Source organism: Chenopodium quinoa, unplaced genomic scaffold (assembly GCF_001683475.1).
Source record: "Chenopodium quinoa cultivar QQ74 unplaced genomic scaffold, ASM168347v1, whole genome shotgun sequence".
In the NCBI taxonomy this organism is placed as follows: domain Eukaryota; kingdom Viridiplantae; phylum Streptophyta; class Magnoliopsida; order Caryophyllales; family Amaranthaceae; genus Chenopodium; species Chenopodium quinoa.
In genome coordinates, this window is record NW_018745026.1 from 958,376 (window position 1) to 981,698 (window position 23,323).

Consider the following 23,323-nt stretch of genomic DNA (forward strand, 5'->3'; position numbering starts at 1 on the left):
TTCAATCGATGTCTTATTTCACACCCTCCGTTACTTTTAACATATATATACCATTCTTTCATAAAAGGAACAGGAAACGAATCCCTTAAAAGAAGCGTCGTAAATGGTTTTGATAACAAGTACTTTTTAAATATTGATTCCTTTTCATACATAAATGTTATTTTTTCATCTATTGAATTGAAACCTATAACCATATAACTTCGAAAGCGCGCATATTTAAAAACAAGATAGCAATCTTTTATAAACCGATCGATATTATCCATATAAATATCAAATAGTATATAGCTGAGGTACGGAAGTTTCGAAATACTATCAATATTGGAGCTACTTCTACCCCCTTCATAACGGATAGGAATCTTAATTAATGACGCAAAAAGTCGATAGAGATTATCATCATTATTAAAGATTCTTTTCATTTTATCTAATACTCCACAGATTGGTATAGATTCATAAGAATTAGAGCAATCAATAAGGAGACCTTCCAACTCCCACCATTCCGAAATATAATGATGGAAACTATTTATTAATTCTATATCACTCATACAATATAACTCATATCTACAACTATGTAATTGATATTGTCTCTGAATTTGAATCATTATCATTTGAACCAATGAATAAATAATCAACACGTCTTTTTTATCAACACATATTTCACACTCCGACATATTAGTTGAAAGCATCAGGATCTTTAATTCTAAAATTAAAAAATTTATGGGAGATACAAACACCCGAAAATTGATAATCATCATATAGAAGACGCTTTTTAATACCAATGAGTAAATCACCAGCATGAATCTGACTACCGGAGTCATGCATCGCTGGGAAGTTACCTAAATTAGCTGGAAATTGATTCCCAATCCTACATATAGAATGCTCCTACCTCTACAGTAGAGGACGAGACACTTTATGCTACTGTGAGCACGCAGATTTTGGTATAAAGAGCTTCTGCCTGGCAGCTCTAACTCAAAAGGGTAATTAACCCCACATGAACAACCTGACTTAGGGATTTCAGTAGAGAAACTACCGGAGTCATATCTAGCTATCAAAGAAGAAGCTTACAGGCATTATCCCAATTAAAGTTAGTGAAGGAATCGAATAGGTTGCTAGACTTTGCTGGCTTAGACTGATTGAAGTATGCCAGTTTGCTAACTCTAGCTCCTTGCTCTTACTAGCCTACGGCTTAGCCAATTCAATACAAAGTAGTGCCCTTTGGGCTCGTGCAGAAAGTCTCGGTGATAGGAAGCAGAAGGACAATGACACCAGCTAACCAACTGAGAGAGCGGAAAGAGATTCATTTCATGTCGGTAAAGCTAAGCCTCTTAATAAGACTTCGCTCTTAATAAGACACAGACACTAGTCACTCACTATTGTTTTTATTATCATTTTATCATCATCATCATCATCATTATTATCATTATTATTATTATTATTATTATCATTACCATTATCATTATTATTGTTATTATTATTATTACTAGATGTAAGCCCGTACGATGCACGGTTTTTAAATATATCATTTTGTATATTTTTTTGTCTAAGAGCTAAAAATCGAATAAAATGCCCAGCTTCAACGCATTTGTTAAGAGTTTGACATTAGTTGTCTTACCTTTTTTCTTCTTCTTTTAGGCCCATTTAAGCCCTAGATCTTCAAAGGTCTGTTTTTTTAAAGAAAAAAGGGATTAATCCTCAATTTTGTAATCTATGCTAGTAAGCCCGTGCGATGTACGGTTTTTAAATATTTCATTTTGTATATGGAGTATTTTTTTAAGGTAAAATATTTTGTTAAGTTTTAAATTATTCTTATTCAAATTTTACGTATATAAAACTTGAATTTATAAATTGAAATAAATATTATCTCATTCATCGGATAGTTAGATAAAATCATTAAATCAAAATATATTTTTTAATTTCTAATTATTTGTTAAAATAATATAAATCCTAATGTAAAAGATAATATAAAATATAATTTTTGTTTTTTTTCATAATTTAAATCTTAAATTACTATTTTTTGTTTTCAATTCTCAAATTTCATTTGTTAATTTTTTCTTATATGGCGTCTGAAAAATAAAATTCAAAATTAATATATAAATCTAATTTTTCATTGGTCGAAATATTACTTTTGCTTATGTGACGTGCGATGCACGAATTTTTATATACATTTTGTATATAAATATTTTTTTGGTGATCTCTTAATTTTTTTCTTGCATTATAAGTTTTATTCTTATTCAAATTTTACGTATATAGAACTTGAATTTATAAATTAAATAATTATTATCTCATTCATCAGATAGTTAGATAAAATCATTAAATCAAAACATATTTTTTAATTTCTATTTGTTAATTTTTTCTTAAATGGCGACTGAAAATTTAAATTCTAAATTATTATATAAATCTAATTTTTCATTGGTCGAAATATTACTTTTGCTTATGTGGCGTGCGATGCACGAATTTTCATATACATTTGCAAAAATTTAAAATTTCATTCGTCACTTTTGTTCAGGTGGCGAGTGATTTTTTTAATTCTAAAATAAAATAGAAATCTAATTTTTAATTGGTCGAAAATATACCTTTTCTTATGTGGCACATCCAATGCTCTCCAAAAATACCTACTTTATTTATATATATTAGATTATTATCATTATCATTTTATTATTATTATTATTATTATTATTATTAAAAATACTATATGATTATTTGATATACAACTTTTTAATTTTTTTAAATATAAAAATAATATTAACATGTACAACAACTACAAATGTAAACTTAACATATACAATTGGAAAACAATCTGAATTAAAATAATTTCATAATCTTTACAATAAACATCTATGAACACGAATTTTTTCTTCGAGCTAAATAATCTAATAATCAAAACAAAAGTAAAGTCAACTTCGGTCTCTAGACAACCAAATTCTAAAATATAGTTAGCGTTGTAGCAAACAGACAGCAGCGCACGCAGTACTAACAACAGAAGCAGTGACAGCAGCTAGCAGTAAATGCAGCAGATTAAAACCAACCGACAAAAGTGGCAACAGTAACAGGAACAGACAGCAGTAACAGTGATAGTGACAGTAGCAGCAGTAACAACGAACAACAGCTCCAAACTTTTTGATCCCGGAAAAAAAAAAAGAACTTTTATCTAAGTCGATCCAATCCTTCTTGATCCATTTAATCCTAGCTAATCTGGAAGAATGCTAATGGACCAGGGAAGCACGGTGCCATGGTGTAGTTTATTTTATTGAACAGAAATCTCACACCAGATTCTTTATCATAGTTTTGAAAGAAAAGTTGCAAATTTGTTGCACTGCACGTCTCCAACAAAATGAACCAAACTAATTCTTCTAGAATATATATACATATGTTCAGCGAAAATTTAATTACTGTACTCTACCTTAGTATCTTTGTCAAGAACAGAAGAAATGGAAACCAATATGCATGAGCTGTATGGATCCTCCAAGTACCTCAGCACATCAATTAGCTCTTGACCCTACATAGAGACTAGGGCCTGTAAAATACTCCCATGGGGGTTACAGAATTGCTCCAAAGAGAATAATTTACAAAAAGAAAAATCAAAGTGTAGCTAAGTGACTCCAACATGTGCTCTAGTAAATTATCAGATGCATATTGCATAAAAAAATTGCAAGCTATTTTAATACTATGTGCAGGCATTAACTTGAACATGATAGAAAAAAAACACACACACCCACCCACATGAAAGAAAGAGATCATCATGAACATGATCATGTTTATCTTGCTTATCTAACATAATAGAGGTACCAATGCACAGGAAAGAACAGGCTAAGAAAGAAAATAGAAGTACCTATTGTGGCAGGAGTTTTAGTTCTTTTTTAGTCAATAAAAAAGGGGATTCAGTTCATATTTGATTATTCAATCGCACAAACTATCTGCCCTCTTACATAGCATCACGTAAATTGTAGACATTTTGAGGAAAAAGCCAGCTCTAATATATAGCCAAATGGAATATACACCTGAATTAATTAAAGTAACCTCGTCATCAAACTGCAGTAGCAGCATCTCTTGTAAGAAACTAAGAATTAAATAACAATTTTTGAACATCTGAACCACATAAGTTCATCTATTAAGAAAGATTAACACATTAGTGTAAAATAACAATGCTTGTGAGTTGAAAATTTTTGTGAAAAGTTGAATAGGGATCATACTCAGAATAAAACTAAAATTAACGTAGGTGGTGCCCAATATATATATATATATATATATATATATATATATATATATATATATATATATATATATATATATATATATATATATATATATATATATATTTCAGTATGATACAAGACCCAAAATTATTTACTAGACCTTCCATATATTTCCCAAGACTAGAATTGAAGGGTAAAGCTATAAATTTAGCAATTTTCATGCAAGTACAGTATGTTGTAAATTGTCGATTAAGATCACTAAATCATCACCCACATCAGCTAAAAAATTCATCATGCAATGTATGTATAAAAAACAGACAAACAAGGACACTAGACCACTATAATAAATTACACACATGGTTATATTGGTGAAAAGAAGGATTCAAGTAAAAGAGTAGCAAAATACAAATGGATTTTGCATGGCTCTACATTTCATTGACTATATCCAAACTCATCCAATTCAATAAAAATAGTATTATACACCCGGGTGCACCATGCGCATGGTGCATCCGGAAAAAACATTAGACATATTTTAAAGAACATGGGCAAAAAAAAGAACATGGGCAAAAAAAAGAACATGCTAGTGTTAGAAAAAGAACATACCTATGTTTGACAAAAGAACATGTTTGTGTTTGACAAGAAAATGACATTACAAATAATATAAAGTCTTTACAAAAAGAACATATTATTTTTCATGGTTATTTAGGTGTTGAACGTGTTTGAAAAAAAACATTATATTTGACAAAAAAGAACATGTTCGTGTTTGACAAAGATGTAGGCGATCATTGGGTGGGCCGGGCCAAGATTAAAAAATCAGCTCACTTCTCGGGTCGGGCCAAATTTTGGGCTGAAGTTTTTGTGCCCAAAATTGTCCGGCCGTGCGGGCTTTTCGGGTCGAGTAAAAAAATCAACTAAAATGCATTCCCAAACCCGCCCAAAAAATTAAATTTAAGGGCAGGGCCCGACCCGATTTTGGGGGCGAAAAAAATTCTGCCCAAAACACGTGCAAAATCGGGTCGGGCCGTTCTAACTTTGATTACCTCTAGCCAAAGAACATAAAGTCTTTACAAAAAGAACATGATAATACATTAAAGAACATGTTCTTTTTTCTGGTTACTCGAGTGATTGGTTGGTTTTTTTTTTTTTAATGTACATGCATTAAAGAATATATTGTATAATATAAAGAATATATAGTTCAAACTCAAAAAACATAATCATCAAACTTAAAGAACATATTATGCTCATGTTCTTTATAAATATATATAATGTTCTTTTTTTGCCCAGGTTCTTTTAAATATACCTTATGTTTTTTTCGGGTGCACCATGCGTACACCCGGGTGCCCCAACCATACATTACCAATTCAAATTTCAAAACCCGCAAACTACAATTACCACCCCACTTTCCACCTTGGATACCCGCATTCAATCAATACCAAATTCCAGTAATTTAATTTGCTATCTAACAATAAAAAAAATGCCCAAACAACCCCATGTCAGCAAGAAAAAAAACCATCCTAAAATTAATAAATCAACTCATATCAAAGGAAAAGAATTGAAGATATTAACAATGCCTAATAACATTGAACCTTAAAATTGTCAAAATAAGTCTAATTCCACTTGTTTGTAGTTGCAGATGAATCTTCCATTTGTTCAGTCAATAGAAGTAAATACCAATAAATCACATGAAATTCTTCTCACTCATAGAAATTGACAAAATTGTTTGGTATAATCTTTGTAAGTTCAGTAATTATACACTATATAATTCGATAATTTAATTTAGAAAACCCCCAAAATTATTATTTGATAATTAAATTAACAATAAACCCTAAATTGTGAAATTGATAATTGAAGAATAAACAAAATAAATAGAAATAATATACTACGTATTACCTAAGAAGCTCCTTTAATGGAGAAGAGAAAGCTCAGATGTGTCATTAATGGAGAATTTGGAGTACGCTTCAATGGAGGTGAGCGAGAGAAGTGGGTACAAACTACGGCGTTGTTGATTCAACATATAGGGTTCCCACAGTGCCCTTTTTACTTTATTATTATTATATTATTATTATTTTTACTATTTTACTAGTGCTAATGTTAAAGTGTTACCAACCAAATGCTACCTAAAATCAAAGTGTTACACCTAAATGCTACATAAAATTAAAGTGTTACAACCGAGTGTTACCTTATATCAAAGTGTTACAACCAATGTTACCTAATATGAAAATGTTACATGGGTGTTACTTATATATCAAACAATTTTATAACTTTGAAAGTGTTACCATTTAGTGTCACCTAATGTCACTTTTGAAGTAGTGTCAATTGGGGAGGATTCTTGGTTATTTATCGATTTGAGTGATCGGTATTTGATTAAGATGAGTGGATGAGACTTGAAAGATTCTTGAAAATATTCTTGTGATTAAATTGGCATTTTTACATATGCATACACGTTTTAACGTCGTATTTCACGTCTGTCTCGTAGTAAAAATTAGATAACCTGGTCGTGAACGAAGAAAATAGGGGCACCAATCAGATTTCCTAACTGCCGCGCCACGACAGAGCTTCCGTGTCATGGCGCAGGGCACCGTGACGCGGTGTCCAGCACCGTGACACGGTGTATTATACCGTGTCGCGGCAGTCCTGAAATCCTTCCAGTGGCTTTATTTCTCTTCTCACAATCAGTTCCTTCGATTTTTCCGAAAAAACGTGTGTGTTCTACATACGTCTTAGCCCCGGGGGATTTAAGCTCTATCAACCCAAAAACGCTCATGACAATAAGGATTCATCCGAGATTTTAAATCCATCCAAACCATGGAGTCGAGCTCGATTTCATCACGAACTCGCGGAGCCGCCCGTTGGCATACACCCTCAAGGGAGGCTGCCTTGCTAACGTGTCCAAACTCTTAACCATGGTACCCTTTTGACACCAAATAAAACCTGACCATAGTGGAACATAGAACTGGACCTTAGGTTGCGAACTATTCTTTGCATCATTGTGCCTACGTGTCCTATTTGTGCATATTTGGTCGTTTTGATCTTAACCTTAACGATCTTTCTTTGTCTATAGTGGATTATTTTATGACTAACAATTGCCAATGGACCATACTCACTTAGTAATTAGCACAATCTCAAAATTGACATAAAAAAACAAAAAAAAAAAAACTGGTAAAATCACATAAACACCTGGAACTAATTACCATGACACGGCAAAAAACGTCGCTTCACGGCAATTAGTACCGTGACACGGCGGCCTGTACCGCGCCATGGTGCAACTTTGCCGTGTCACGACAGTTGCGCCCCGACACGGTGCCCAAGTTTAACTTCAATCAACCCCTATTTTGGTCTTCCGTGCTAATTTGGTCCGCGTGTCAGTCATTTTGGTTACTGTTCACATGTCTAGCCATACGATTATACCACGAGTCTTATAACATCACTTAATCACTCACGAGTCAAGTATATTCCACACACTTTCTTTATGTTCTGACTCGAGTCGTGCACCATGTCGTTTATGATCGTATACTACGTTCATGCACCTTTTTTTTTTGTCATAATATAAAAAAATGAGTGGAGTTTTTCTCACCTGTTTTCAAATGTCTATTTTTTCCCTTCCTTTCCTATGTTGAGCAATGATTCAAACAATTAAACAAATTGTTTTATTTCACAGTACTTGGTCAAGGAGCAGGGGTAGGTTAATAAGGATTGAGTCATTACCACAACAATCTCTTACATCCAAGAGGTGTTTAAAGAGAACTTCGCCATCTCCACATTACTTATCACCTTTTAATGTCCACTATGGAAGATATTGAGAACATCAACAAATCCATCGAGGCACTGTCTTCCATGATGCAAACCCTTACCACTAGGGTCACTACCATGGAACAAAACAAGGTCACTGTTTCTACCCTTGACAAATTGAAGGAACAAATGAGTAAGATTTAAGAGGATTTCACTTATGTGGAACATCCTCCCACTCCTTTGGATGTGAAAGACAGGCTCCCTGAAAAGTTCTTCACTGTTGATATTCCAAAGTTCAAGCCTATTGACGATCCAATATTCCATTTGAAGGCATTCTCTGCAACCATGGCTCTTAATGGTTTTATTCCCTAGATGCCAAGCGTACTGTGACTTGGCAAGATGTCACCGACGGTTTCATGAATCGTTACAAGTGTAACATTCAAACTAAAACTTCTGAACGTGAACTCTCTATTCTCAAACAGAAAGAGAATGAAGGCTTCACCGCTTATCTGAACAGGTGGAGGGAAACGGCTTCACTCTTGGTAAATCCTCCCAAAGAAAGAGAGATGGTTCGCCTCTTTATTCAAAATCCGACTCACAAGTATAGGGAACATCTCAAATTTCTTCCACTGAACACTTTCGAAGCTGTATATGACATCGGCATCAATATCGAGGATGAGCTAATAAAGACTGCTGGTAGTAACAATAATAACACTTGGAAAAACAAGAAAAACGACCATCCTTCTTCTACATCTTCTAAGCACAAAAATACTACCAACAATATAAGCCAAGTTGATCTCAATGAAGTGTTAGCTCTTGATGCTTCATTGCGCCAGGAAAAAAGAACTTACACTCCTTTAGGAATAACTTATGATGCGGCCTTTGATCACCTTTACGTTTAAGGCTTGATCACACTTATTGGGCCATTTCTAGAGCCAAAACCTGAAGAAAGGAGCGCCAAATGGAATCCCAATGCTCATTGCAAGTACCATCAAGGAAGAGGCCACACTGCCGAGCAATGTTAGAATCTGAAGGATGCCATTAAAGACTTTGTAGATGCCAACAAACTTCCTGTCCCTCCAAGTGGCAAGAAGTAATGAAGACAAGGCACACGGCGAGCCCTTTGTGCAAGATTTCATTCTTTTCTTATTTTTTCGTTTCCCTTTCTCCCATTCATGTCTAGCATGGGTTTTTTTTTGTAGACTCTATTGTGTTTGTTAATTCACCATTCCCATCAATAAAATGAGCATTGTTCCTTTATATCTCGTTCATGTCTTTCTTATGAAAAAAAATCAATTACCGAACTAAACACAAGGTACACCGACGACTTGAGGCACCTTTGCATTCTTGTCATTCCCCTTAAACCATTTTCAATCACATATCCATTTTTTCATCAACCACTTTGAGCCTCGTTTAACAGTTGGCCTCATTTATTCAACCCACATTCACCAAACCCTGGGATGGGAAGGTGTGCAAATTGTGTAACATTCAGAAAGCAAGTTCAAATAAAAAAGAAAAGAATAAGTAAAAAAAAAGTAAAAAAAAAGTCTAAAGGCAAGTGTTCCAATGTCTTCGATATGAACACGTCTCAAATTGCGTCTCTCATCGAGTGCTTGCTACCGTGCCTGAGAAACATGAATGTTGAGGGAGTGATGGACCGCATGATCTGAGATTGCCTACATTGATTCAAAAAAAAATTCAAATAAAAAAATATATGAAAAATAAAACTTGTAAAGTCCAACACATAATTGCACATCTTGGGGGCTTCGCTTGAGTCTTGATCCTTTTACCTCTTTCTTCCTTAAACCATCAGCTTAACCACATTACAACCCTTGAAAGATCTCTTTGAGGTGTATGTACAATTGTGCAAAGTTCGGTTAGAGCTACGTTCGGCCTGATAACTAACGGACACGTAGGCAACCTCACATTGAGGTGCGACCACATTCATATGCATGACCAAGTCAAAGAATATCCAATGCTTATCCTTATGACCCTATCCATCAGGAGCTAGACTTGGGGGGCTTGAACCCACATAATTTAGCCTACCTAGCCTAAAGGGTCACCATCTCGACTCTTCTCACATCTATTTCTCTCACCATAGCCTTTGCCTCCTCACCTTAATATGACTTTCACATACTTCTTGCCCACATACATAGCCATATCATCTTTCCCTTAGGAACCCTTTATCGTGAAATCTTGTTTCCCTACCGCGCATGCTTTATCCTCATTCAAGACAACATCATTAGAAGAAACGTTATATACTTGCTTAGCTTCCTGACCTGAACAATATTCATTGTTTCACGAATCGCATAATGTGCTGAACAACATTTATATATCAATGATTTGTAATCATACAAAGCATATCGTACTTAGCTCCTTGACCTAAGCAACGTTCATTATGCAATAATCACTTCATCTATATGCGTGCTTAGCCTCCATACCTAAGTGACGTTCATAATCAATTTTTTACACCACATATGATGCTTAGCACCATGACCTAAGTTCATTCATCTATCGTGTCACCTGATGTAATTGTCCTTAGCCTCTTAGCCTAAGGACATGCATCATGCATACATTATTTTCAACACAAGCATTTCAAACCATATGACGGAAAATTTTTGCTTTTGCATTTTTGGTTGCTTGTGTCTGCACACACACACACACACACACACAATCATAAGTTATACACATGTCATGTCGTGACTAGTCAAACTTGGTCAAGTCAATCACAATCTATACGAGTCCCTTGGAAAATTTTATTTTGCAGGTCTCAATTATAGCCCACGTCCGAGGACAAGCATACCATCAATAACCCACATTCGAGGAAAAACAAACCATTTACAGCCCACGTTCGGGGACAAGCGAACAATTTACAGCCCACGTTCGGGCATAATCGAACCAACTACAGCCCACGTTCGGGGACAATCGAACCAACATCATTTCATGGCGCAAGGTTCTCGATACAGAGAGACTTGCAATCTTGTTAGACAAGTTTTTCCTCAAATATGGAAAATTGTCGGTCGTTGTCATCTCTCAATGCGAAGAAGTTAGCAATTACATCATCTGTCGACTTTCCTCAAGCATGGAAATTATCTCAAGCATAGAAAACTGCCAAAATCATCTGTCGACTTTCCTCAAGCATCGAAATTATTATCGGGGGTATCTTCAAGCATTGAAAACCATCAATTCATATGTCAACTTTCCTCAAGCATGGAAAGTACCATCCGGTAGATTTCTTCAAGCATAGAAAGTTACCAAACTCATTAGTCGACTATCCTCAGGCATGGAAAGTGTTTCAACAAAACGTCATCCAGTGGGTTCCTTCAAGCATAGCAAGCTACCAAACTCATTTGTCAACGATACATTGGTATCAGATACGCATTATATCTTTTTACTTTTTTATTTGTGGAACTAACATTTTTCTGGAGGTATCGGCTTATACAGAGTGATTAAGGATCGCAGAACATCTTAAATTATTCTCCGTTCCTATCGAATACTTTTACTATAGTTTTCGAAACTGGCATTTCTACAAACTCAGTCAAAGTGGGGGCTTCCGTAGCCACCTAAAAATATCTCCCCAAAACCAAACCCGATGATGAACAACCTTCACCGTCATTATTGGTCAGGTTGAGTATTTAATCTTTGGAGTGCATAAATCCATGTTTCTATCCAATACATTTCATAAACAATCCATTTCCTAGCTCATTTCCCTAAACCATAGCTTGTTTTCCTCTTTTCGTGACCACATCACAAAGCCGAGATAAACTGATTTTGTGGACTAATAATTTTGATCCAATTATTATTTTGTTGGATAGACCTCTAAATAATATTTCCAACCATATATCATAAGCCCAATTCCGATTTAAAACGAAGAAGATATGAGCAAAACACTAAACTCGGCCCAAAACCGACACCCTTCTACTAAAACCGCCATATCTTAAAATCAACAAATTATTTTGACCTAATTCTAATTGGGATGGAAAATAGACTTGATACGATTTCCAATGATATATTATATACCTTATTCCGTGTTACGGATCAAAAGTTAGGATAATTTTAAAAACGCGTAAAAATCTGGAATTTCCGCGCAGCAGCAAAATTGTCGCGACGCGGCAATATCTAACGTGGCATGGCATATAGTACGCGTTACGACAATCTGTACCGTGTCACGGTACATATACCGTGACACGGTGCTTTTCCCGCGTCATTTCCGCATTTTCACGCGTGCTTATTTCACTGTGACACGGTATACTGTACCATTCCACGGTGGACTTTGCCGCGTTGCGGCAATCTATACCGTGTCACGGTACACATACCGTGACATGGGAATTTTCCGTGTTTTCTCCGCGTAATTATTCACGAGCTTTTATCCTCTGTAGGTTAAATCTGTCCCGCGTCACACCAATTTTCCCCGCGTCACAGGAATCCTTGACGTGTTGCGACATGATTTTGCCATGTCACGGCGCATTTTGGCATGTCGCGGTGTTATTTGAAAGGGTTTTTATCTTTTTAGGGTTGCGTGTGTTCCCTCTGCTCATTTTATATATAAATAGGACCCTTCTTTCTGCAGTGCGGGGCACCAAATCCTTCTCTCTTTCTCTCTTTTACACCAAAAATCATTCTCTTATCTCTTTTTCTCATATTCTAAGCCTTAAACCTTTTTTTTAATTACACCATTATTTCCTTAAGTACTCCAAGGAGTCCATACTGAATCCGAGGTTCCGTCCTTAAACCAAGGTGTGAAAGGTATAATTGGCTGAGAGTTTGGACCAAATCAACTCTACATTTATTTAATTTAATTTTCATTTGATTTATTTTTTATTGAAGTTACTAACAATTTATTCATGATGTAGCGATTTAAAGGAACGCGCGGAATGTGAGTAATTAATTAATTTAATTACTTATTTTATTTTATTATTGCTAGTATCATGATTAGGGTTATTATTATTATTTGATTTGACTAACGTTATTATGGTTAAATTGCTTTCAATATTAATGTTTACTCTATTATTTTTATATGATCGCCATATTGCATGTTAAAGGGAATATGTAATTGAAAATTACGACTAATAAGATAATTTGGACGACCGGTTTAGGTTTCTCTTTAATCTTGTTGTTAATTGAAGTGATCACGATATTTAAGAATTATATGTTGCATTAATATTCAACCAATTTAGCTTAATACTTCCTCTGCTCTTTTTTACACTACGTGAAAAAACAAATTTGGCACCGGTTCAAACCCGGCCTAAGTAACCGGTTTGAACTGGTGCCAATTTGGGGGGTGCCAAAAACCCAATTTTTAGCACCGGTTCAAAACCGGTGCCATAGGGTCAAATAGGCACCGGTTAACTGGTGCCATAACTTCTGTTTTTTTTTTTTTTTTTTTTTTTTGGGAATTAAAGTCAATTGGCACCGGTTAACCGGTGCCAATTCATGTATTTTTTTTAAATTTTTTTTAGTTTGCTTTATCTACATACACACATAATATTTTATCCACTTAAATGAAATGAATATTGATCAAAATTGATCATTAAATAAGAAATATAATCAGAAACATATATCAAGCTTGAATAATACGAAATATATTGATGATTAAATTGTTATTTTACAATACAAAAAAATAAAATAAATTACAACATCAAAATCCAGAAAAAAAAAATTATAACATTAAAGAAAAAAAAATTACACATCAAAGAATAAAAAAACTACAACATTGAAATCAAAATTCCAAAAGCAACACCTTGATTCTTCACCTGCATCAATTAAAACACCGACATTAATAAACTCACTGTAAACTAAAATTACGAAAATTAAGATTCAAACCCAGAAAAAAATTGAAATTCAAACCCAGAAAAAAATTAAGATTCAAACCTAGAAAAAAAAATTAAGATTCAAACCCAGAAAAAAAAATTGAAATCGCAAAAAAATTAAATCGAAAAAAAATTAAATCAAAAAATGCCCAGAAATAAAAAAAAAACCCAGATAAAAAATAAAAATTAAAAAACCTAGAAATCGAAAAACAAAAATTACAAAATCGAAAACAAAATATATTAAAATCGAATAAATAAAAACAAAAATCGAAAAAAAATTCAAAATCAAACATAAGAAAAAAAAATTACAGAAATCGAAAAATAAAATATCAAAATCGAAAACAAAACATATTAAAATCGAATAAACAAAAATCGAAAAAAAAAATCAAAATTGAAAGCGGAAAAAAGAAAACCCAGAAATCGAAAAACAAAAAATTAAAATCGAAAACAAAATGTATTACAATCAAAATCGAAAACAAAATGTATTAAAATCAAAATCGAAAAAAATAAATCAAAATCAAACCGGTTCGTGGTGTTGCATGTGCTCGTGGTGGTCTCCGTGGTGGTGTTCGTGGTGGTCTTCGTGGTGGGCTTGAAGAAGAAGGAAAAGGAGACGTGGTACAAGGAGGAGGAGATGAGAAAGGGAAGGAGGAGATGAGAAAATCTGGTGAATGATGAGCGAAAGAGGAGGAGATGAGTGGTGAATGATGAGCGAAAGAGGAGGAGAAGAGGAGAGAGAAAGAGAAGGAGAGAAGAGGAGGGAGAAGCGGCGAGATGAGTGTAGGGTTTGGGGGGGGTTATATATGGGAGGGGTTTTTTTTTTTTTTTAATTATAATAATGCTGAACCGGTTTTTTTATTAATTGAGGAGCGGTTCAATTGGCACCGGTTCAAACCGGTGCCCTTTTAGTTTTTGGCACCGGTTCAGGCCAAACCGGTGCCTTTTCTCTTCTTCTAAAATCCCGCCCATTTCTGGACCGGTTTTGGGCACCGGTTTAGCCTGAACCGGTGCCATATGGGGGGTGCCTAATGCTTTTTTTCTACTAGTGTTACTTGACCTATTTCTTTTATCATGCATTCCAATGCAAAACTTCAACGATTAATAACTTTAATTCTCCATAAATAAAAATTATAAAAGTTATATATTATGATAGTACTTCTTGAGACGAATTCAAAATTTTCCAATTCAACATGAACATGTTTTTCCTTACAAATTATTCACAAAAGACGGTCAAAGGAGGAGTGGTGAATAGTATAAAAGTCAAAGCGGGTCAAGTAAAAAGAACGGAGGAAGTAATAGTTTGGAGCAAATTAAATCTTTGTTTGCATGCCTTTGAGATTGTCGGAATACTTTTCCCTATAAGAATCGAGTAGAGGCCAATACGGGCGAATGTGACTCCATGACTCACTTTGTACCATCATCCCCGATCCTCCTTTCGTGGTTCCGAACCATATGGAGTTAGTAATCTCATGGATTATGAATGGGGTGTAACCTTCACGGGCCAATCGTTGTTGCCTTTCGTTGTCCCTTTATTCATGGTTGCCTTAAATGATCCGTGAACGGTTTACAAGCTCCTTAAAAAACTTGATGGCGACTCCCTGCTTTGCTTTGTCCCTAATCGTAATGTCAATTCCCACTTCCTATGGGTGCCAAGCATATTTACACATGCTTTAACATAGGCGCACTTCGAGCGACGGCTACACTATGGGAGTTATTAGTCATGTGCAGCAACTTATGAAGGAGACGGGGAAAGCGGGGAGAAGCATGTGGAGGGAACTGTCCCTAGGAGCCGTGGCTACTGGAATCCTCTTGCTGCAGGTCGGGTGAAGATTAATATTGATGTAGGTCTGCTTAGTGAGCTTGGCATTGGTGTGGGTGTGGGTGTGGTTGCGCGTGATGCTGAAGGGTGGACCTTATGGTGTGCTTTTGTTAAGTTAGGGGAAAAATTGGAGCCAAAGCTGGCAGAAACAAGAGCAATTCTCGTAGGGATGAAGCTTGCTGCTGAAAGGGGACACGACTTGGTGGAGTTTGAGAATGATTGCGAGACGGTGGTGAATGAGGCATTGGTTTTTAATGAGGCATCATCCCGAGCGTATTACGAAGAATGTTGTACTCTTTTTTCTTAATTAGGTTTTCATCCTATAGGGTTTTTCCTATTAAGGTTTTGACGAGGCACACTTTTCAATAATAGACATCCAAGGAGGAGTGTTATGAAATATTTGTGTATGTCCATATACTCTTGTACTCTCCGGAATTCTAGATCTAGGGTTATTATTCTCAAGCCAAACCCTAGCATTGTATCTTTATATATATACGGAATAAACACACACGCATTAATTCTCTCTCCTTTCACGTCTCCCTTTATTTCACAACAAATACGGAGTACTTGGTAGTCATTTTTATGGATGACTAGCTACTATAGAATTTTTAGAGAAAGAGAATGGTTTACTAATGTTTTCTTTCTTCTTATGTAAAAAAATTAGTAATAATAATAAAATAAAAAAATAAAAAAAGCACCGGGCTCAAGTTATATTTACAGAAAAGAGTCAGGCAACAACACACTCAAAAGGGTTTAATGCATTAAGCACTAGTGGATTAGTACAAAAGCATGGCAATTAGCCAATTACAAGAGAGTTTGGATGAATGTTACAGATCAGTATTTTATATAGCCTGAATCCTTCAACCACGGGAGCATCTCTTCTAGGCCTTCCTTCAAGCTTCTTGGGTTGTAACCAAGCTCTTTCTTTGCTTTCCCACATGAATACGCCCATTGATGCCGCAGCACAACTACTGTCTGCTCCAAATTTTAACCTCTCAAACGTCAAAAGGTGTAGAATTTTCAGGCAAAATAATTTTTTTTTTTTAAAAAAGGGGAATATAAGGCAGGGAAATAAAGAATGAAACTAGACCGAGATAGCAGAGCATTTGTATAACTGCTATCTCATAAACTACAATACAGTGACTTCACGAAGATAAGCAGCACCAAATTAAGTCAGACCCATAAATAATATTCATTTTATGAGCATGCACTGTATATGTCTTTATCTAAAACTGACACTCTTCTAGATAAACTTAGAAGTGACCTGATCATCATAGGTTATGCATTTAAATTTACCAAACAGATGGAGAGAAGTTAACCAACTACTGAGAGTCTGGGATAGGTAAAATACCGGGGGACTGAGCAATGGCAAATTTCCAGTAATCCGTGATATAAGTACCGAGATCCATCCATAAGCCTCTATCATCCACATGGGAAGACTCAAACGGGGCTTACTCGTGTTGGTAAGGATAGCTGCAGCATCAAATACATACTTGAATGATGCGTTCTCTCCGGTTAGTAAATATCGTTCACCAGGACGACCTTTTTCCATAGCTGCTATGTGTCCCTCTACCACATCATCAACATGACAAAAAGAATATTTGTCATGTCCAGGCCCAATATATCCAGGTAGCCGCCAATTAAAGCGTTCAATTAGCTGACCGGAGAAAATACAAAAATAAATAAATAAAAAAGAAGAAAAAGTTCCGTAAGTTGATGAAGGGAGAAACCATAATACAATATGTACCAGCGAAGATGAAGGTTAGAGCAAGCACCAACCCCAGCAAAAAAAAAAAGCATTCTCAATTGTTTGACATAAGATACCTAACAGGCAGCAGCTCATGCAGTACTTGAATTACATTTCATATTGTAAATAAGATAAATGATTTCAATCAATTCCAATCTTCCATATTGTGTGTGGCCAAACTTTCAAGACACCAATTTTAAAAATAATTCAATCACGACATTTTCCCGGTACAAATGATAAGTCAGTTGCTAGATGCTACTATAAAATAAAGACTTGGGATATCCAAAATAGAAAGCCAATTCCATCAACAATCTTGTAATAGTAAAATCTCACTAACAGACCAACATATGGTGTAAGTGTGTAACAATGAGCATCATTACAGCCATGGTTCCTCATCAAACTCCCAAAAGGACACGTTTTCAGAGCTACTTATATGATTGTATTCAATTACACAGTAATTGTCACAACTACTTAGGACCCAACTGTCGTTACGGATTGGAGAATGAAGATAGTTGTCAATGTGAATATTAATGTGATAATTTCAATTATCTTCAGTATAATCCATGGAATGAGCGTTATAAGTATTGCCACTCTTAGATCTAGAGTTCAGATAACATGAATTCCAATAATTCAACACTCTAAAAAGATGGACCGTTGTCATTCTCACAAATTTGGTTATCGATATCGAAGTATAAGGAATTACTGTCCTCTTTACTATCCATAAGTGAGAAATATTATCAGAGATGAAATTCCGAATGTCCATAACACAAGCTAAATGATCAACATTTATGTAACTACTACAACTGTCATTATTTCCCAACTATGAAAGTTTTTGTTTCTGTATCATTTACGTTCAGTAGGTTGTCATAAAACACAGTGATATTGATAGACACAGGCTTAGGATCTACAACTGCTAAATTGCTTCCAAGCAATCTGAACCAAAAATAAGTATATAACATTGAAGCGTTATTAAAAAAAATTAAAAAATCTTAAAGCACTAATATTAAGATTGGTATATTGATTAATACCAATATAGCTATTGTATACAATAGGATAGCTTAGGATTGACTAGTGAAGATCTCCAGCCTTGCTTGAGCCATTTTTTTCCAAGCTAAGCATTGAGTAGTTCACAAGTAACCTTGGTTCGTGAACACCCCTAAATTCAGCGGCCTACAAGGCAGACATTACAGAACATACAATATATACGATTGTATCCAATTACGCATAGCAGGTTGGCATAAAAATCAATGTGCAATCACATTTTATGCCTGTCAGAATTTAAGAACTGGCAAGAAATTTGTTCGAAATAAGTTGAAACATATAAGGTTTGTTGATGTTCATGCACGAATGAAATAGAAGATTTTTTAAAAAAAACAAAAAAAAAAAAAAACTCAAAGTACAACTGCTAACTTTCATATGATACGCTGATACATTTGGCACCACACCCCGAAACCATGATCAACAGTTTTTACTTGCTCAACCATTAGAACTTTTAGAAGTAATTAGATGATATATGATAGAGAATATGATCATATTCTCTAATATATATTCTGTGCATATCTTTCATGTAAGTTTGTGTAAATCTCCGATATTCTCATTAAACAATATATACAGGGGTTACAACCTAGGATATATGAGAATCTATGATTAACATAATTACACAAAAGATATGCACAAAATATATACTAGAGAATATTCAACGCCCCCCCCCCCCCCTCTTCCTCTACCTGCACACAATCATACACACACACTCAGAAAGTAAAACTTATCCAAATTCCTAGCCAAATAGCCAATATTCATGTATCACCCCCATTGTTTAGGCAAATTTATCAGCTCACAAACTGAGGATAACTCCAACAAGAGTTGGTAAAACAGTGAAGCATTGAAACTATACAAATGGTCACACATTACTGCAGTCACTAGAATATAAGAGCAATAACTAGCAGTTGCAAAACCTAAATCCAAGACGATCAATGATGCATTAGCATACACAAAAATCTAGTGATGAAGTGATAGTCAAAATATAAATCACATGTAAACATTTCATCATTTCAACATCTTTAACTTTTCTCACTCACCAATTTAGCTACAACATTTCCAGCCGTAAGCTTGCCAGAACCATAGATAACTCCTGGATAGACTGCAACAATTGGAACCCCCTCTGATGCAGCTTGTAATGCTATCTTATCAGCCGCTACCTTCGACCTCTCATATTCTGTACAAAAGAACTTCTCATGGTGTACCTACAAATTAAATAAACAATTTCTCTTTTGCTTAAAACCCAAGATTACATAGCTTTTAAGCAAAATTCACATATACAACAAAACATCAAAATTTTCGCAGAATTTACTCATAAATTGAATTTTCTCAAAAACACTATATTTGTAACAAATTGATTCCATTCAAGTAACATACATATATTTGATATATAGTCCATAGTAACACAATTCCAAAATTTAAATTCAACCTACATTGCAATAATTAAAATATAGGGACATATCAGATTAATTTGCGACTATATATATAAATTCATCAACTAAATTCCAATTTAAAAACGCTATCTTCCTAATTTTTAGAATTAATTACAAAATTGTCAACATTATATATTCAATCAAGTTATTAAAATACTTTGTATATGATTCACCTGATTCTCATCAGCAATGACACCACCATCAGTAGGTCCAAGAGCAAAAAACGACGAAGTATAGATAATCTTCTGAACCGATTCACTTTCTTTACAAGCTTGAATCACATTCTTCAATCCACCAACATTAACCTACAAAAAACAAAATAATAATCAATTAGAAGTCAAAAATCAAAAACACAATCATCAATTAAAAAAATTCAAATTGAAAACAATTGAATGAGAGTGTAAAATACAGTGAAGAATCGAGAAGGATCAGGAAGCCAAGGCTCAACGAGAGCGGCGGAGTGGATGACGATGTCGCAACCGGAGACGGCGTTAATGAGGGAGACGATGTCGGTTGTATCGCCGAAGGAAAGATCAAAGTGGGCAGATGAAGAGGTGGAGGGAAGGGAAGAGAGGTTGCTGGAATGGCGGACGAAAGCTCGGACTGAGTAGCCATCGTTGAGTAAGGCGTGGCAGAGTTTGCCGCCTAAGAAACCTGATGCACCTGTTACTAGTACTTTGTTCTTCTTCATTTTGTATGTATTTTCTTTGTTTTTCTTCTTTCTTTTGTTGGAATGGGTAATGGCTAAATGAGTTTGATCTTTGTAATTGTGGTGTGGGTCATCACGAGAGTTGATATCGGTCAATTTACGTGTAGATCGGGTGTGGAGAGGGTAATGGGAATGTCACTGAAAGAATTAATATAGAAATCGGCTTGCTCAATTTTAGATATTCATATCTAACGTTTTCTGTTTTACAAATTATAGAGTCAGTGCAGCCTGACCAAATATTTCGCCAATCCATTCCACTCACCACCACCAACTATACTCCCACTCAATCCTGCTTCACTTTCTCTCTCTTCCCTCACCTTTAACCCACCCTTATTTTCTCTCTTCTCAACTTTCTGCTAAATTCCTCCATTTTTATTTGTCCTTGGTTTATGCTTGAATTGAAGTAGGTGATGGAGACAATAGAGAAAATAAAGATTGTTGATTATAATTGTCCATGATTTATGCTTGAATTGCTTGATAATTGCTTGAGATTCTCGGATTTTTTGAAAATTGTCCAAAAAATTTCGATTTAGGGCTTTCTTGTGTGATGTATAATTATTGTAATTGATTGTCCTATGTGATCGTATGTTGAATTGTGAGTGTTTTGATAACAAATGCATGTATTTTGGTTGAGAAATGAGTATGTTATGTCATACCCATGAGCTTAGTACGGGACCTTCAATGGTGGTTCCGCCATTGCTGACCCTGTAATTATTTTTATAAAATTAAATAATTATATCATCATCTATAATAAGCTAGATGCTATCATCTATAAGTTGGATGATATCATCCATTGTCTAGTTTATATACTATATTAGTTCCATGATGTCTTCTATTAGTTCAATGATATCTTTTATTATATAGGATTCATGATATTATCTATAGGCTGGATGATATCTTTTATTGGTTCTATGATATCATTTATAAGTTCGATGATATCATCCATCAAAATATAAACCAAAACCAACAATAAAATCCAAATCAATCAAATCCCAAAATACAACAAACAAATTACAAGAAATTTTTTTTTTTAAAAAAAATATATATAATACCTGAGCAACTTTGTAAGTAGAAAAATTAAGATCATGTAAGAACTAAGGTGAATAATAGAAACTAAGAACCAATCTCAATCACTGATCGCACTCAATCTGATGGCTCACATTTCACCCGCTATATATATATATATATATATATATATATATATATATATATATATATATAACATAATACTAAAGGCGAATCTGATATGACATTTGTCATGTTTTGATTAAAAAAATTCCCGCCACTTTTACTTTCCTTTTTTTAACAATATTTATGAACATTATTTTATAATATCCTATAATATTTAACTTTCAATTTGACAACTAAATATAAAGTATATTCTATATGCATTCAATCAATGAAAATATTTTGACATATAATATTTTATAATAGGTATTTTTCTATATCAAACAAACATATACTACATATAAGGTAATATAAGGAATATTGGAATAATGTAAAACTCCAGTTTTCCATAGTTCATATCATTCTACATCATATATTTTTTTTCCTTTGAAAGATTTTTTGCTCCAACCGGGATTGTTACATTTCCTTTTATTTATTATTTCTATTTTTTTTTTAGAATTGTTGATTTATTTATAAAAATAACACTACAATTCAATAACTATAAAATAAAAATTAAAAAACCTTGATTATTAATTGTCACAAAAAAAAATTCAATTAAATTTGTATAAAACATTATACCGTCAAAGTATGCTATAAAACATTGTGCCAATCAAAACATGCCAACAAAATAGGGATATAGGGGGTACATAAGTACATTTCACGGGTTATAATTAACATAACATTTTAATCTTATATAAAACCCTATAATCATTAAATATTGCTTCTTTTTTTAAAATAACTTTTGATATCAATATAATATAAAATTCAATGGAAAAGAAAATCAAGTATTGTTCAATTAAAAATATTGATTTTTATTATTTTTAATTATTGTTAAATTAACATTATAATTTATAAATATGCTAAGTAAAAACCGTGCATTGCACGGGACTTAAACTAGTATATATATATATATATATATATATATATATATATATATGTATGTATATATATATGTATGTATGTATGTATGTATGTATGTATATATGTATATGTATATATGTATATACATACATACATACATATACATATATATATATACATATACATATATGTATATATACATATATACATATATATACATATATATATATATATAAATTGTGGATCACGTGAAAACAAACATACGGTTGAAAACTGAAAAACGGACAATCGAGGCCGTTAGATTATAATCTACACTTACTCATCAAATCTTAACAGATGAGATTTTTTCAACTCAATTTTCACCCAAAAGTCTATAGTTTCTCTCTCCTCCTTCATTTCCATGTTCTTTTCTCTTTCCTCTATTTTCTCTCTCTTCATTTCGATCTCTCTCCTAATTTCCCAATTCTTCTGCAAAATTCATGCTACTTTTCCACATCTGCCTTCAATTACTTTGATTTTTCGTCAATTTCTCAGCTTTACATCTACTATCATATGAGTTATTCGATAAATTTTTGTTTTACTTGAGTAATATCGCTTGCTTGATCTGAGGTACTTTTTATTTTTTGGATCCGAGGTACTTAATTTAGCTTAATGCTTTCTGAAATTTAGTAGATTGAACCTGAAATTTTATCCTCCAATTAGTGATTTTTTTTTAGTTTTTCGTTTTTGATTTGTGTAATTTTTTTTTACTTTTTTGTTTTTTTATTTTTGTAATTATCTTCATAGTAGTTGTTTTTTGAGTTTTTTTATTCCATAATTT

The 23,323-nt window shown here is 33.9% G+C and overlaps 1 protein-coding gene across 2 annotated transcripts; it reads right to left on the reverse strand.

Moving 5' to 3' along the window:
* Positions 1-16,232: 16,232 nt before the first annotated feature.
* Positions 16,233-20,801, reverse strand: LOC110709081 (putative dihydroflavonol 4-reductase). Of its 2 annotated transcripts, none has more exons than XM_021887296.1 (5): positions 20,176-20,799; positions 19,940-20,071; positions 19,374-19,538; positions 16,900-17,205; positions 16,233-16,523 (listed from the first exon to the last, which is right to left on the reverse strand). In XM_021887296.1, exons 1-5 carry the CDS (start codon positions 20,455-20,457, stop codon positions 16,383-16,385), a joined length of 1,026 nt encoding a protein of 341 aa, XP_021742988.1. In that variant the 5' UTR covers positions 20,458-20,799; the 3' UTR covers positions 16,233-16,382. The 2 variants fall into 2 exon arrangements, with proteins under 2 accessions (XP_021742988.1, XP_021742989.1); XM_021887297.1 differs by having other exon boundaries at positions 16,430-16,540; positions 20,176-20,801.
* Positions 20,802-23,323: the final 2,522 nt, after the last annotated feature.